Genomic DNA, 16200 nt, shown 5'->3' with positions numbered 1-16200 from the left:
TCATTTGGTGAAAGCCAGTCTTTGAATAAAATGCAGCATAGAACAAAATTTTATTTCTTCGAAGGGTTGGGGATGGGAGTGGTGTTTCAGGTCCTAGCTGTCAAGTGTCCCCCCACTCCGGGCAGTGACCAACCTAAAGCAGACTTTCAAGCAGATGGCACCTGTCAGATATCTGTTACAAACAGCTCTAGAAGATGTTTAGGAACTGTGGGTGATGTGAGGGCAGTAGCCACAATCTTTGGTGTTTGTTGGGGATTTCTTGTTTGTTTTTTTAATCTTAGGAGTTTTTGTTTGTCTATTTTTGAGAAGGCTATTACATCAAGCTTTCCCTAAGATGATCTACAGAACTGTATTTTAGGACAATTTTTATTGTGCCATAGTGAAATATAGAAGAGTTCTGAAGAACAAAAAGCTTAACTTCGTTCTTTGTTTATTAGCTCTTCCCCTCAAGGTTGCCCCCAATGACTTCTCCCAGTCTGTACTCATATCTAGAACTGGCCCAATCCAGGTGCAGCACCTTGCACTCCTTGAGCTTCATGAGGTTAATGTGGCAAAAGTTACCTAAAGCCACTAATAATTTACAGAGAAAATTTGTCCTCGCCATTTTAGAGACTCAGTGATGTTTAATTTGAGGAATCCTTGTCTATTTTGCCAGGGAAGGTACTTTGCTCAATACATTCTGGAAGCTGAGAAAAGAGGGAAAAGATAAACATGCAAGATACTGAGCCCCATACCTTGCTCCTGTCTACCCAGCAGCTTCAGGGACAGCAGATGATAAAGGTGTTGTGTCTGCCTTCCCAAGAGATCATCAGTCATCTCAGCCTCTCCTTAACAGCCAAGGAAAGCTGATCAGACCCCATCTCTGGTGTCCTTTTCGCTCATGTGCCTCCGTGTAACCCCCTCTGTCTGCTTGCTTGTTAGTTTAGATCTCACTAATGGACAATCTGTGAAGTTCATTCTGTGATTGCTGACATTAGCTTTTGACTCTTTCTTACTTGTTCAGCTTCACAGATATGACACAAGTTACAGAAGCTCCTTCAGTTTTTCTTATTAGTTATTCTGTTGTCTTGCAGTTGTTATTTATGTGTTTACCCTGTGATAATTCTTTATTGTGTGCAGTCAGAGGTTTATTGGTTGCTTTGCAGACAAGCTAAGGTTTTGAGGAAGTGTTTGGGAGTTTGTATTTTAGGACAGTTGCTTAGTTGCTTGATTGAACAACAGTGAGTTGTCATAATCTAGATTTTCATCAGAATGGCATCTGATAACATGTCAGATAACACCTGGTGATCAGCTGGAAGTAGCTGTTGAAGATCTGTTCATTCCCCATTTATTCCCTGATGTGCTTTGTCACTAGAATCTTTTTTTGCACACGTCTGCGCAATGGTACTGTAGTTCACTCTCCATGTTTACAGGTGTTACTGCTAGGATTCGGCTTCCCAATTATTCCTATTGTGTATGTTCATTGTGCAGAGTTTGTATTTTTGTATTAGGAGAAAGCCAGACTAGTTCCCAAAGTCTTGCCTATAAACTTGCTTTATTTCGGGAAATCCCAGATTTTTATTTAATCAAAGTCTCTCAAAGGTTTTTACCCTCTTCTCAGAAATTGAAATACTGTTTTCTCCTGGCCTTAGGAGATTGTCTTGCTCCTCTTTATATTATTACTAGCTTTATGCTTTAGAGTGGGGGTATTGCATTTTATGATATCTCTTTTGGAAAAAACAAGAGTGATATCAAGTTGGATATCATATAGCTCTGCACCTCTAAAGACAATAGTGATTCTTGCTTTCTTGATTAATTTCTGTCAAAGCTTGAAGATCACATCTCTTTTGATCAAGGGGAAGTCTTCTTCATACCTCGCATCTTTCTATAGGAATGTTGAGGTTTTTTTTAATACAGCACTAATTTCTGTTGTTGTTTCGATATCTTGGGCAGTGGAGGTGATAAGTAAAAGGAGATCAGGTTGGTAACCAGGCAGAGAAATTGGCATGATGCGACAAAGGAGGTAACTCTGTTCTCTGTGTGAGCAGCTGAGGACCTGTCATGTGTGCTGGTGCCTCCAAAGTAGTTCTTCCCAAAGACATTTTTGTCTGGTTTTGATCCACAGGCAAACAAGAACATGCATTGACTTTTTCTGTAATGATAAACTAAATACTGCCAAGAAATATTTATTCCTCAGTACCCAGGCACAATTATCTGTACAGGCAAATTATCCAAATGATCCTTTGCAAGGATTTCGACCCATGCCAGCTAGCCTCTCCCAACCACTTTTTCCACTGATGAGGAATTACCATGGTCCAGGAACTGTGCCTGACAGGCAGGTTGAGCTTTGTTTTGGAGCTTGAGAGTGCAGAGGCCATCTGATCTCAGTCAGAGCTTTTCTGGGTGTGTTCAAACATCATGTAGCTGGTAAAAGCTAGAGGAATTTCTGCCTTTGTGCTAAATCCCATGGTCAGGAACATTCAAGGTTTACCCCTGCCTGGAGAAAGCTGCTTGTTGATCATTTGTACCCTACAAGCTTTAAAATGCTTCTGGTTTGATGTGCATGTGTGGACATAAACATAAAATGTGAGGTAACACAACAGCCCTTCCACTTCCAGAGCAGCTATAGGAGCAGGATATTGCTACGGTGTCCGTAGCTGTGTAGCACAGCTAGTGTGAACATCCAGTGTCCTGAAATAAAGCTGGCATGATGCTGTTGTGAGACAGTATTTTTCTGCTTTCTTGATGAAAACTTAAAATCCATCAGTTATTTACAGCATGGTTTTATAGTTGATTTTGCAATGTAGTAGTCATTATCATCACTTTTAATCTCTTGACCCTTCACATCTTGGATTGCTTCTTGATGTGACATTGCAAAGGAGTTGAACATAATGTTTGTAAGATGCTTTGAAGATGAAAAGCTCCACAGTAGGTTTTTATTATTACCAGAGGCAAAGTGTGCAGGAGTGGCTAAATATTGGACTGATTATTTCCCAAGAGATGGCTTCGTTTTGAAAAGTGCACATTATCAATTGAGTTTTAGAGAAAACTATCTTATTTCAATCCTGAATATAAATAAATTGACAAACTTTTTTATGGTTACATTATTTGCGTAAGATATTTGTAGAATAGCTGAGCATTTATAGTAATACCTGTGGTTCTATTCTTAGCTTCTGTTTAATTAAGCTTTATAATGTATTTGGCTTCTACTATCCAAAGGTATGTTGAGTCCAGACATCCGTATATATCTAGAAGTTGCAGTGTGCTTACAACTACATGATATACAGATACATGTGTTTGAGAACTATATGGATATTGAGATATATATTGCTCTTCAAAGAAGTTCAGTATGTGAACAAAGAAAAGTGGTCAACATTCAGAAATTATGATGTTTCATTGGACTTTGGTTTGCAGGCAGTTTTTCACATGTTCAACCTACCACATATTAAAGACCTGGGTTTTTTTTTTTTTTTAATAGTGCTTTAGCTATTTCTTGAATCAGCTTCTATCTACATCATAAACTGATAGGTGATGGTGCAGAGATAAATAAAAAGAAAAGTGAGCTGTTTAACAGTTCTCAAGCTGGTTTCCATGTGAGGTAGAGAAGGAGGGAGGGAGCTGCAGTGCTCCAATGGAAGAAGGCCAGCTTGCTGAAACACGGACTGCTCCAGGGACATCGATGTCCTGCCGTGCTCACTGTGTCCCTTGCCCTTGCAGGGTCATCACTCCCACCCAGCAGCCTTGTTTTGACAGAGCTGTTTTGTGGTGTCAGCACAAGGCACCTCTGGGCTTTCTGAGGCAGCTCTTGTCAGCGGAGGGGTTGCTGGGCTGCGGCCAAGCACCGCATCCCTGCACCCTTGACTGGATGCCTCCCTCCCTGCAGCTGCAAAAGCTTTGGGCTGCTGCCTGGCACTTGCAGAAATCATTGTGGAATTTGCTGATTCTGCCAGACACAACCTAAACACTTGTTCCCAAGTGCTGTGTCCCATCAGGACAGCTGTTGGTTATGAAAAACGTGCAGTGGCTTTCATCTGTAATAATACAGCTTTGTTGGAGTATTGCAAGCTTACAATAATCTGAGCCATACTGTGAGGCACTATCCCCTTGCTCAGCCTACAGGGAGCTTTACTCCCCCGTGCTTCAGTTAGGATGTTCATTTATTGTTGTCACTAATGTCAGAGATGGGGGGCAGGGAGGCTAAATTTTCCCTCCATACTGTCAGTAAGGATTAACTATAAATGCTGGGCAGTGCTTTCAAAATATTCTGACCTATTTACACAACAAAACTGATCAGAACAAAATAAACAGTTCTGGTCAGTGGCTGAATGCTGTATTGTGGCAGCTATATTTGGCAGTGAATTTTCTCATCATTTTTCCAATGCAGACAAAAACAAGAATGCCATAGAAATTTTAAGCATTACAAGCAGATAATGCCCATACTGAATATCTTGTTTCTCCTGTTGCCTTTTGGGGAAAGGGGACAATTTGGCTGTAATTCAGTTGGAACAAATTCTTATGAAGCAACTGACAAAAAAGCATATGAGTAGATTTATCATTCTGCCATGTGGGGTAATAAACAATTGCATCATTTCCAGCAAACTGCAATATATACCTGTGAGATGGTGGATCTCTCTCCAAGCATTTAATAGGGAATTGTGACAGACTCTAAAAATTGTTGGTTTCCTGCTTGGATTTTATTTTTTTTATTTTGTAACAGCTGTAGTGGATACTTGCAGTTACTTCCTCATTTTTATGTGATATTCCCTAAATAATGAATTGAGAGAAATTTTTGATTTTAGCTATTTGGAAAACCATTCTATATTTCCTGGGTCACAGATTCTTGGTAGTTTGGAGGATAAAATTGCCTGACACTCAAGACAGGACATACTTCATACTCAAATAAAGCCTTTTTAAACTTTTTTTTTTTTCTCACTCTTCCTTGTAGTGACAGTCCCAATGCTATCCATGAGGTGGAAAAGTGGTTACCACGGCTGCACTCGGTTGTCATAGGACCTGGCTTAGGTAGAGATGAAGTTCTGCTTGAGAACGCTAAGGTAATGTGCATACTGATAATTTATCCTATGTCTTCATGTTGATTTGTATTAACCATTCCTATATTTTACATCATTACACAAATGTTCTTGTTATGGTTGCTAAATATCAAATTTAATAAAATATTGTTGACTGACAATTACAGTTTTTATCTGTGGTCTTCATTGTTAAACTGTAACCTTCAGTCTGAGTTTTAGGCCCCTGTATGGTTATTCTGATTTGCTTTTGTTTAGCTTGTCAAAGTCACTAATTAAGAAATAGGTGTTGGCATATCTAGGTAAAAGGCTCTGTGTTTTCTCAGGTGCAAAGCACCAGTACTGTAAGTACATAAATATGGATTTGAGTTCATAATTTTTGACAGCTCATATCAGATACACCAAAGAACAGGGACTGTGTCCTCCTGCAGTAAGAAATAATACTCTATAAAATGTTGCAGATTTCTACTTTGGATAAAGAGATAATCCTATTTTCTGTCAAGCCTTAGTGGAGAGCTGAAACATGAGATTAGATAGTATTTTACTTTAAATAATATGTACTTAGACCATCTTCCCAATGATGTTTTGTATTATTGTCAACACATCTTTGTGTGTTCAGAGTGTGTCTTTCAGTCTAACGTCAATCTAATTTTGTACAATTTAATTTTTTTCCTGACCAGTATTACTGAATTAATCAGTGGCACTTACAAGTGGAATTAATATAATTTACAGAAATGTTGAGAGTTACACAGTGAAATCACAAAACAGAGCAGACAAGAGACTGTACCCATGCTATCCAAGTGGTTAGAATACCTTGAAAACCATGAATGGTAGTTTTGCTAGGATTTTATTAGAGAGAGTTCCTATTGGGGTTTCTTGCTTCTTTAATTTTTTTCATTAGCAAAATGTATATATTATGATACAGAGGTGCAAAAGTAATAAAGATTAGAAAATAAATAAATTTATTACAACTTATTACAACTGACGAAGAAATCAAATTGTGTAATGCCTGAGACATTTAAGCATATTTTATTTTTTTTTTAAAACATTATTTTCAGAATTTTTTTTTTACAGAAAAAAAATTTGATACAATTCTTTTTTTTTTTTTTCTTGGCTAAGTTTGATGGAGTTTTTTCCTAAAGGAGAACAACTTTAAACAAAAGAAAAGAAGAATTAATTTAGAATAGCTCAGATAAGCTTCTTTTATGTCAGAATTCTGTCCAGGGTTTATGTGCTTATCTGTACTACAGGAGTATCTGGAAGATTTCTTGATTGTGTTTTTTCCCTCATTGCTAAAAATAATATTGCTTTCCTAGTGAATTACAAGCATACTTTTAATTCAGTCAGGCTGTCCTGTGAAAGCCAGCTTAGAGTTAAAGAAACAAACCCAGCCAATAAAGACAAGGCATTTGGAAGTTACTTTGTGCTAAAATCTCAGGGCACATGAGCTGTGGATCTGGCACTTATTAATTTCAAGTCACATTAAAGCTCAAGTTCTTTGTCTGCACTCTAGTTGTGTAAGTGTTCATTAGTTTCCCAGTGTTGAGGTTTTTAACATGCCACTGGGGACAAGTGAACCCTGGCTGCCTGTCTGAGGGTGCTTCTCTGTGCTGAGGGAAAGCTGAGTCTCCCTCCTGCTTCAACAGTGAATTTTAAGTGTCAAGAAAAAAAACAAGAGATGATAGCATTGCTATTTTAAACTTTTATAGGAGGCTGGCTTGGTATAAAGTTTTCTGGTTTCCCTTTAAGCTAACTGTGGCATGTATGAGCCCCAGGCTGGGAGGTAGGTGAGTGTCTGCTTTCTGGTCAGGGTTTTGTATCAGAGTGCTAGTGATGGTGAGATAGAGCTTCCCCTCTGCCTCCTTCTGTCCCATTCAGGTTCTGAGGCATCGTGTTCTGGCATCTCTCTAAAGCTGTTTTTATGTCAGTTCTTGTCAGTATTGTGCCAGCACATTTCCAATTAATGTGCTTCTCCAAACAGTCATGTGTTTGGGCTGCTTCTCTCTTCTGAGCATTGAGAAATTAAGAAATTAATTACTAGTGCTGTAACCTTCAATTTCTGGTATATGGCCAAGAGACAGTGTTTTGTTGTGGAATAGCTTGAGTGCTTGTTGACCAGATGGTGCATCATCTCCAGATCAAAGAATGCTTTGCTTCCTCAGCATCTTTAGTGTGTCACCTGCCTCCCTCATTCTTAACGCCTGCCCTGCTTACTCTGTGGCATTTGAGCTCCTTTCAACAGTCTGATTTAAAAAAAACTCACCTTGTGATCAGTTTCCTTTGATTAGATTTTTTCTTTCCTTGAGCACTGTGATAGTCTCTGAATACATATTTACTGGCTTCCTGCAATTTTGTGGGTTTGGCTGTCATTCCATTTGCAAGTCCTGTTGCAAGAAGCTGCTCTGCAAGTTATATCCTCCTTTTATAAGCCACTTGTGTGGGTCTGTGCCAGAACTCTCACATGCTGTTACTCAGTTGCTTGGAGCTGATGCTCTGTCAGAGCTTTCTAGCCATGGGTTTGTGAGACCAGGAGCTGCAGCTTCAGAACATTCCCCTAAAGAAAGCATTTGTTGTGTCTTGATAGCTGTACACCTGGATCCCTTGCAGATGTGGCAATTCTAGTCTCTGCCTGGTTAGACCTTCCAATTCCAAAGCAAATAAGCAGTCCAAGCAGCTCCTCTCCAAGAGAAAGAAAAAACACATTTCTGCTCCACTTCTCAGCTCTGGAGTGTGCAGATTGAAGCATTTCTGCTCCCCATACTACTTCAACCTTTTGAAATGCTGTTATCACATCCAGTGTGAAAGTTGGCTGTGATGTCAGTTCTCTTGTTGGGAACATCAGGCCATCTGTTTATTCCTTTCAGTGTCCATGACTGATTCTGGCCAGAGATACCAGTATGTTATGTCACTGAGTTCAGCTCAGTTGGAGTGCTGCTGCTGGTGGTTTAGGCTGTTGAGAAAGAGAACCCATTGAGCTGCAATGTGTAAGCAAGGCCAAGATCCCAATGACTGTCCTCTGCTTAGAAGCAGCATATTCCCAAAGCTGTTGGATACTCTCCTTTTTTTCCCACAGCAGCAGTGTTACATCCCTATCATATCTACCAATCACAATTTACTTTATTCAGCTGTTGCATGTATGTTTGCACTTCTGGCTTTACTCTGATCTGAGTCTCCTTCTAAGAGAAGCTTGGAAGTAGGGAATTTCTGCTTGTGGCATCAAGAGGTGTTTCTTGGGTGTGTGAAAGAACCAGGCTCTTCTGCTGCAGGGTGATGAGAGCAGCTTCTGAGAGGACTTTGTTAGAAATACAGTGTTCCTTGCATAGCCTCCTGGGAGAGCAGGAGAGCTGCCTGATGCTCCAGGATGTTCTGCATTCTGCTGCCACCTAGCAGTTAGGCAGTTGCAGGCTGAGCTATGTCCTTCATCAGTTTCCATCTCTTGTCATCTCCTTTCTGCTGTTCCTTCTGGCTTTGAGGCCAGATGGACTGATATGGGATTGCTGCTATGGAATAGCACTTACTGTAGGGATCACAGAGACAAGCATTTATCCTGGATGATGAATGAAGAGCCATTATGAAGAGCCCTCTCCTTAACTGAACTGTTCCATGTTGGAATCTTCCTTGCTTGTCACTGGATTCCTTGCCTCTGTCCTTGAAGTGGCAGCACCAAGTCCTGGACCCTGGTCTTCCAGCTTTCCTGTGTCTTGCTTGAAGTCAGAAGGCAGTTTTCAGCAGAGCATGCTTGCTTTCCTGCTGTAGGAGAGAGGTAATGATTAATGGCAAGAACAGCTCTGTGTAATTCAGATTACATGATGAAATTGACTGGGTTCTCAAACCATATGCTTGTTCCTCTTGCTCAGTTCTCAGTCTTTGTTTTAGCTTCCAGAACATGTCAGGACTACCAGCCTGGGTTTTCTTTTGGCTGAGGCCCTGACTAGCTGCCATTTGTGCCTATTGCTGTTGCTGTTTTCTTCCCTCAGCCCCCTTGCCCTGCAGTGCTTCCTTCAGCCAGGCATTTGCCCTTAAAGATCTCTGCTATCTCTTGGGATATAAATTTCAGAATCTCATTTTCCACCCCTTATGACATCATCTTAAGGTTGTGTTAAAATGTCTTGGCTGTAGTTAGCATCTGCATGGTGAGAGAGGTTTGGGCCCTTGTCACAGATCATCTCCATCAGGTGTGCCCAGAGAGAACCCATTTGAAATTTTCAGATGGGTGGGTTCTCAGTTTCACCTTGACTGAGGCATCAACCTTTCTGTATTGGGTTAGTTGGATTATTTTCCCACTTTAAAGCCTCGTGCATTTAAGATTTAGGCAACACTTCACAGCCCTAATAAGTTGTGAGAATGGGACCAGGTGCTTCACTACATTATCTGCATTACTTTTCTGCAAGATCAAGAGCACTGCAGAATACAGGGCCACCTGTTGTTATCATATAAGCCTGTTAGAGTTGAATCTGTCACTGTGGGCCTTGAAAAGGATTTTCCTCTTGTTATCTAAGGACCCCCCTCAGTTCTTTTTGGACTAAAGTCTAAGACACTGAGAAGTGTCCCAGGTGAATGTTGCAGGTGACAGATTAGTATTGTCTGTGGTACCTACCACCATGTACAAATATGAACCAACAGAATGTATTATTGTTTGGAGTCACTGCTCATGGCAACTCCAATCAGCAGAATTATTTTCCAGAAACTTCATTCTTTAGCCTGTGTCGTGCATTTGCCTGTTCCCTGTTTATACCCTTTGGAGGTTCTTGCTGTGGGGATGCAGCAGTCCATAAGGAACTGAAGTAGCAGCAAGGACATGCCTCTTCCTCCTCTCAGCCCTCAGCTAGGAGGAGGTGAGGTAGCTGGAATCTTCTGTTTGGGGTGCTGCAAGGGCAAAACCCAGTGGGATGTGTGTGCTGTCAGCCTTCACCCAAGGCCCAGCATTGATGCACAGATCAGACAGAATCCAGTGAAAAACTCATCTCCAGCTAGCCAAGCTTCATTGCTTCCAGAAGGCCTGATGAGACTCAGAATGTGTGGATGCTGTCACCTAAGGTGGGCCAGGTGCTGGGTTAGGATGCAGGTCTTTGTGATGGTGTTACTGGTGTGGATGAAGCTTGGGAACACCAGCTCAAGGCAGAGATGCCCTCTTGGTTATGCCAAGAAGTTACTGCTGCTTGTGCTAAGAACTATTAGTATTCTGTGGCTTCCTCACAGATGTCTTGATTAGAAAAATAGAGTTTGAATATATGCTGACAGTACCTTAAATACAGGTTTATGCAGCTTGCAAACAGAATTTATTTCTAGTGTGTGTCATGGATCTTGATGAAAGTCATTCACAGTGAAGTGGGATATTTATTTGCTTTCTGCATGTAGGCGTATATTGTTGTTTAATTTGATTTTGATACTCAAAAGCATTTCTAAGCAAAACTGGATGCAAAAAATTGATGTCTTTTGAGCTCTTTCTGAGCTCATTCAGCTAGAAACCCTAAAAAGAAATTGGCAGTGATAAGTTCAGTTCATTAAGTTCATTTTAAGCATGACAAGTCCATTTTAAGTTTATGTTTATTTAAGACAAAGTGCCAACAGCTGACCATGAATATCTTATGCCAAATCTAGTTAACATAATCAGCTATAAATTGGAAACTTTGTAGAGTTTTCATTGTCAATGCAAACACTAAGTGAATAAGAGCATGAGAAAAATTACTGCTTTTATTTATTCTGATGTAGATATTTATATTTTGGATTGCAATAAAAAGGATTATTACTTAAAAGTGGATGTTCATGTGTTTAGGGCTGAAATGTGTGTATAAATGTAGCTTCTCAAATGGTCTCTGTTTGACCATGATTTTGGGGGAGCACAGGCAAAAAGGAGTGCTCTGGATTTTTTTCCTAACTAGGACAGTATTTCAGAGGCTTTTGCTTTTTCTTATTGTGTTCAGGCACTGCTTTGGCTTATGTCACTTCTTCTGGAATTTAGCATGTGATTGAAGCTGATATTAAGAAACTGTTAGTTGCAGTTTTCTTCCATGCTCAAGGCAAGTGATCTAATTTGAATTCAAAGGAGGAATCTACAAATGAATAATTTTCATCTTTTTTTTTAAATGTAGGCTAGAACAGTTTTGATTAGCTGCCATCTACAGCGTCTTCAGCTTTGTTAATTGTAACAGCTTCTAACATCTCCCAAAGCACTTAATGAGCCTGATGGTGTAGAAGGGGTTCTCTTTAGAGTCCTTATCACACTCTGCCTGGCTTAAGTAAAACATTTTGCTGTGCACCTGAAAATCTGTTTTGGAAAACAAGGCCTAGCATGTGGTACTACAGTTAAAAGACAAAAGACCAACTTAAATTGAAAGAAGCATAAACCACGAGATGAAGAACCTATTTGTTCCAGAGCAGGGATATTAATCTCTATTAGGTGACTCTTCTTTCACAGGTGGTGGTCATTCCTTGCAGAAGGTTTGAGGGCTTAGTGGAGGATTAAGGAATTAGTGACAGGTATGCATACAGAAATACATAAATTAAAACTCAGGCAATTGGGCTAGTTAAAGGTGATTTTATATATATATATGTCTTGTCCACAAAGAGAGATTTTCATTGTCTTTGCTGATTTTTGAAAGGAGGATGAGTCTTTGGATCAGTTTGTAGGAATTAATAAAAGCATGTTTAAGAGACAACTGCACATTTTAATCAGTGAGTCAGTAAAAGCCTAAAACCAATTTTGAAATTTCTGAAAATATGGCTCTTATGGGAAGAATCTCAAACAGCAGAGCTCCATTCTTAATGTTTTTCAAACTTCTTGCATCAAATAGAATATATTAAGGGAAGCTTCTCCCCCCTGCCAGCTAGGGCTGTAGCCTCAAGCACAGCCTGTGCCTGGGATATTTGCCTACTTCTAGCTGTGCAAGATTACAAACTCCTGCTTGCCAAGCCCATCTTCCAGGCATCTCCACCAGAGAGCTGCATCCTGACCTCTATTGCAGCTGAGTCCCTGCTAACTCTGCATTTATCCAGGCTTGAAGCAAGCAAGGCAGAAATGCTTCCTAGGGCTTTCAGTGCCTTTTGTAGGAATCGATTTGCAGCGTGTTGGGGTGGAACTTATTTGTTCCCGGTCACCTTGGGGAGGAGGATGTGTGGAAATGCTCAGAGCTGCAGCATTTACAGGAAAATTTTGACTCTTTTTTTCTTTTATCTCCCTGTTTCTGACAAAATCATGGATTCGGGATTGCTGGATGAGAGCAGCATCTGTGCAGAAAATACAAGAAATTATAGGTGACGTTTCAACAGCAGTTTCTGATCCTAGCTTTCAGGAGAGGGTTCTTTGTGAAAGGGACTGCCACTCCCAGTGCCAGGTTATGCACATCTGCATGCCTTTTCCAAACAAGAGTGTGTCATTACCTACTCAGCATTTGCAGGTTGCAGTGGAGTGGACTTTCAGTGGGCTGAAGGCACCGCTTCCTAAAGTGTTTGGATGTCATTTTGGTCAATACTGTCCATTATTATGGCATGTTAAGGCTTGAATTGCTTTTGAGAACATGAGTGAGACTTTTCCTGAGAGTGGGTCAAGACATAACTCTTGAAGGGACTGAGGAAAAGCAGTGTTTCTTGCTGATGTCAAGTAAAGCAGGCTTTCCTTTGCTAGGTAGAGAAAGGGCAGTGTGAAAATTAATTACTGTTTTGGGATAGATGTTGCTTTATATATTCTGCAAGTCTGGTTTTCTGTTCAGTTCATTAAAATTCATTCTTATAATTAAATGACTGGCTCTAATTTCCTGATTCTTCCCTTTGTAAACACCAAATGCCAAAGTTTTCTGTAGCTGAACTAGCTCATGAGGAAGAACATAAGTAGTGATAAAAATAATAATATATTAAAAGTCACTGCAGGCATTCTTCTGCTAATCCGCATCTAATTAAAAAAAGCTGAAAAGTGTATCTGACTTAGGTGTGGCAAACCTACATAAATGTCTTTTCTCTGGAACTGTGGAGAACCAGCTTTTGTGCTGTTGCAAGTGGGCAGCATAAATAGGATGGCTGTTACTGCTGGCTCGTGGATTTGGCTGCAGCAGTCCAGACTGCAGAGTTTCTTTCCCAGAGGCTGTGGGCACTGGCTGAGAGAGCCCCACCTGTGCTCTGCCCCGGGGCCTCAGGGTGACTGCTCTGTGAAAGCTTCCAAGGCTGATAAGGAATCCTTTGCTTGTACTCAGGAGCTCCATAGCAATTTATTCCCCCCTCACATGTTCCCAGCTATTCTCCATGTGGCTGTTCCTTACAACCAGTGGCTCATCTCAGCCCCATTCCCTTTTCCACAGTACTTGTGGAAGGGTGCAGGAGTCCTGGATGTCCATGTTAGTACAGTGTAGGTGAATCTTGTGTTTCACAGCACAGCTGCAGGCTGTCAGATGGTTAAATCACAGCATGCTTTTCTGCATTACCATGCCCTCTTTCAGCAGTATCCTGCCCATTTTTTCCTTCCTCCTGCAGTCCTTTCCAGCCTGAATAATTCTGCATTGTGTGTGTGGTACAGGTATCCATGTGTTGGGGGTTTTTTGTTTCAGTTTGTTTTGGGGGAAGTGTGGTGGTTGGTGTGTTTTGGTGGTTTTGTTTATTTGGTATTTCAGCTTTATCTTTTGGGTTTCTTTTAAAGTTTGGAATTTGGATTTGGGAATCTGTTTTAAAATTCCCATGTGAAAGTTGGGACAGGAAACAGATTTCTACTACAATGAATGCATTGCATTGAAGGGAATAGCTTCCATGATAATAAAAAATAATGAAAACACATTAGTTTTTCATCCTTACTTTATAAATTTTTAAAATTACAGTAAAGAGTTACCTTTTCTCAGATAGACCAGTGGTTTCTACTGTGACACAAGCTCTTTTTCAGTTCTTACTGAGTAGGCTGCTTGTGTAGAAGTCCTGAATAACGAGTCAAAGAAAAAGGTTTTTTTCAGGAAATAGTGTATTTCAAGAGTAGAGTAGGAGTAGATTCAGGTTAATTTTACCCTCTCTGGCTTTCTTCCTCTCAACCACCACCACCAAAACTGCAATGACTGAAATCCTATTTTGGGCAATTCTAAATGTCAAGGATTTGGTGCTGCTAACAAATGATAATAACTGTGAGAGAATTTGCCCCGCAGAGCATCTTCATGGGATGTGTGAATCCCAGGTAATTTCCTCTTTGGCTTGTTATTAGGAGAGGAAACTCCTGCTACAGATTTGTTCTAGCATGAGTACTGCAGTGTTGCAATACAGTTAATCATCACTGATTTCAGTAAGAGGGGGTTGACACCTCTTTTCCTTTTCTCACGCAAACCTTGAATCACTGTTTCAGAGGACTACCAAGTATTTAGCCAGCTGATACAAAGAAGAATATCTCTAGCAAGAGATTAACCCCAACCCCATTAGTAACAGTCTCAGTATGGAAGGTAAGAGACTGAGTTTTAGCCCAGGATGTGAATTGTAGAGGAAGGATCCAAATTTCTATCTTTGATATCTCAATTTCACAGTGTGGCTGTAGGTCCGTAAGGCTGGGTGACAGCAGTGCATCATCCTCTTCTTCTCATCATTGCCCTCTCTCCTTGTGACTCATGCCAAGATTGTCTTGTGAGTCCAGTGCTTCAGTTTTGGGTGTCCATGAGGGCTTAGGAGTCAACTGAAGGGAGTTCTCCTGCCTTGCTCCAAGCTGAACCACCACCACTGTTGTAGTAGAATACATTCTGTGCACAGAAAGTTTGTTCACTGGGCTGTCCTGGAGCTAGAATCTTCAAATCCTCAATATTCCTCAAAATGCTGTTTGAAGGGAAGGGATGATGTCTTGGGCTTATCATTGATACCTGAATGTGTTGCTGTTCACTTGTCAATGGTGTTTTGGTTTCAGCTTTTGTCTTAGTGACATTTCTTAATATTTTTAATTGTTGATGTTCTCTTCTAAGTCCTTTCCCATAGAAATAATTGTTACATTGGATAAAACTGAAGAGATGTTTTCTGTTCATACATAGAATTCTATCAGGAACTGTTAAATAGGTTTTGGTGTGAAAGCAGAGTTAGCCTGAGCTGTATTAATTGGGCAATTAACAGTGAAGGTTCTTTTCTATCTACAAGTATTAACCAAAAAAACTCCGTGCCAAATACCATGATACAAATGCAGGTGAAAATTGATTTTTTTGCTAATACTCTGCATAGAGGATGTTGCCATTATTGCCATAAACTCCTAATAATGCAAATATTTAAGGTGTTTTTTTTTTTTTAATATGGTATTTGTAGAAATAGAGCGTTTAAAAGTGGGCTTCATCTCACCTAATTCTTGGTGTCTAAAAATAAAACAGTAAAGTGTCTCTGCACCCCCTGTGATAGCTGAGGAGAGACAGGTATGTCTGTTGGCTATCCATCCCACCCTAAATGAGATGTCTAAGCTGCTCTCCCTTAGTCCTGTCCACAATCAGTAGGAAACAGGGGTTCTTCTGTGGATGTGGTGTCCTTCAAACATGTGGCTGTCTTAGGGGGGTTCCCTGATCTTTACTGGTTTATTACAGTTTTGAAATCACCCCTTCCCTCCCCAGAACTTTCTCTGTGAGGTTCCTTGCAGTCTCCAATGAGTTTCTCCCTGGGTTTAAGGAAAAAAGAGGAAAGGAAAATGACTGGGGTAGGGGCTTTGTTTGTTTTTCTTATTGTTTGGCATTTTTTTTAATAAAAAATGAGCTTTCTAAATAAGACAAACAACTTTGTATCCCCTGATTGCTTGTTTTATAAGGAGAGGAAGAACAAGCCAAGATCATTCAGTATGTTAGATTAGGAACTGATACCTCAGAGACTTGCTACACAATAATAGTTGCTTGTCCAGTGGTTTTACTTAGCAAGGTGAAATTTCTCTTTAGAGTGGAGGTTAAATGTTTCAGGATTGTGGAGGATGTGCTAGAGAGGTAGGAACTCTCAAAACATGATTTGGAAAAAAATGCCTTGTTTCTCTGAAGTGTACCAGTGATCTGGCCTTCCAGATGCTATTTACACTGTCATACTTTGTAACTTCCTTTTTTTTTTTTTTGCCCTATACATACATTCTCTTGGTATACCATGGATCTTCAGGATTGCTTATTTAGGAGAGAGCATCCAAGATGACAATTATGAGGAAACATGAAAAAGGGCCAAACAATAACAGCTACTGCCAAACTTCAGCTTCTTTGGGAACAGAATTTTGGCAAAATTCCTTCCCTAGATT

At 40.3% G+C, this 16200-nt stretch overlaps 1 protein-coding gene across 8 annotated transcripts in view; it reads left to right on the top strand.

Moving 5' to 3' along the window:
• NAXD (NAD(P)HX dehydratase) overlaps nt 1-16200 on the top strand; it is a 50909-nt gene that overhangs the window by 17657 nt on the left and 17052 nt on the right. For all 8 annotated transcript variants that reach the window (XR_007778943.1, XR_007778944.1, XM_050980692.1 and 5 more), the window contains one exon: nt 4925-5033. Coding sequence is in view for 6 of the 8 variants with exons in the window: in XM_050980692.1 (XP_050836649.1) it covers nt 4925-5033 (109 nt within the window). In the remaining 2 variants the exon portion in view is untranslated. The remainder of the gene's footprint in view (nt 1-4924; nt 5034-16200) is intronic.

This window comes from Serinus canaria, chromosome 1, assembly GCF_022539315.1.
Source record: "Serinus canaria isolate serCan28SL12 chromosome 1, serCan2020, whole genome shotgun sequence".
NCBI classification, from domain to species: Eukaryota; Metazoa; Chordata; class Aves; order Passeriformes; family Fringillidae; genus Serinus; species Serinus canaria.
The sequence above is the reverse complement of the archived record's forward strand: the minus strand, read 5'-3'. Positions and strand labels throughout refer to the sequence as shown.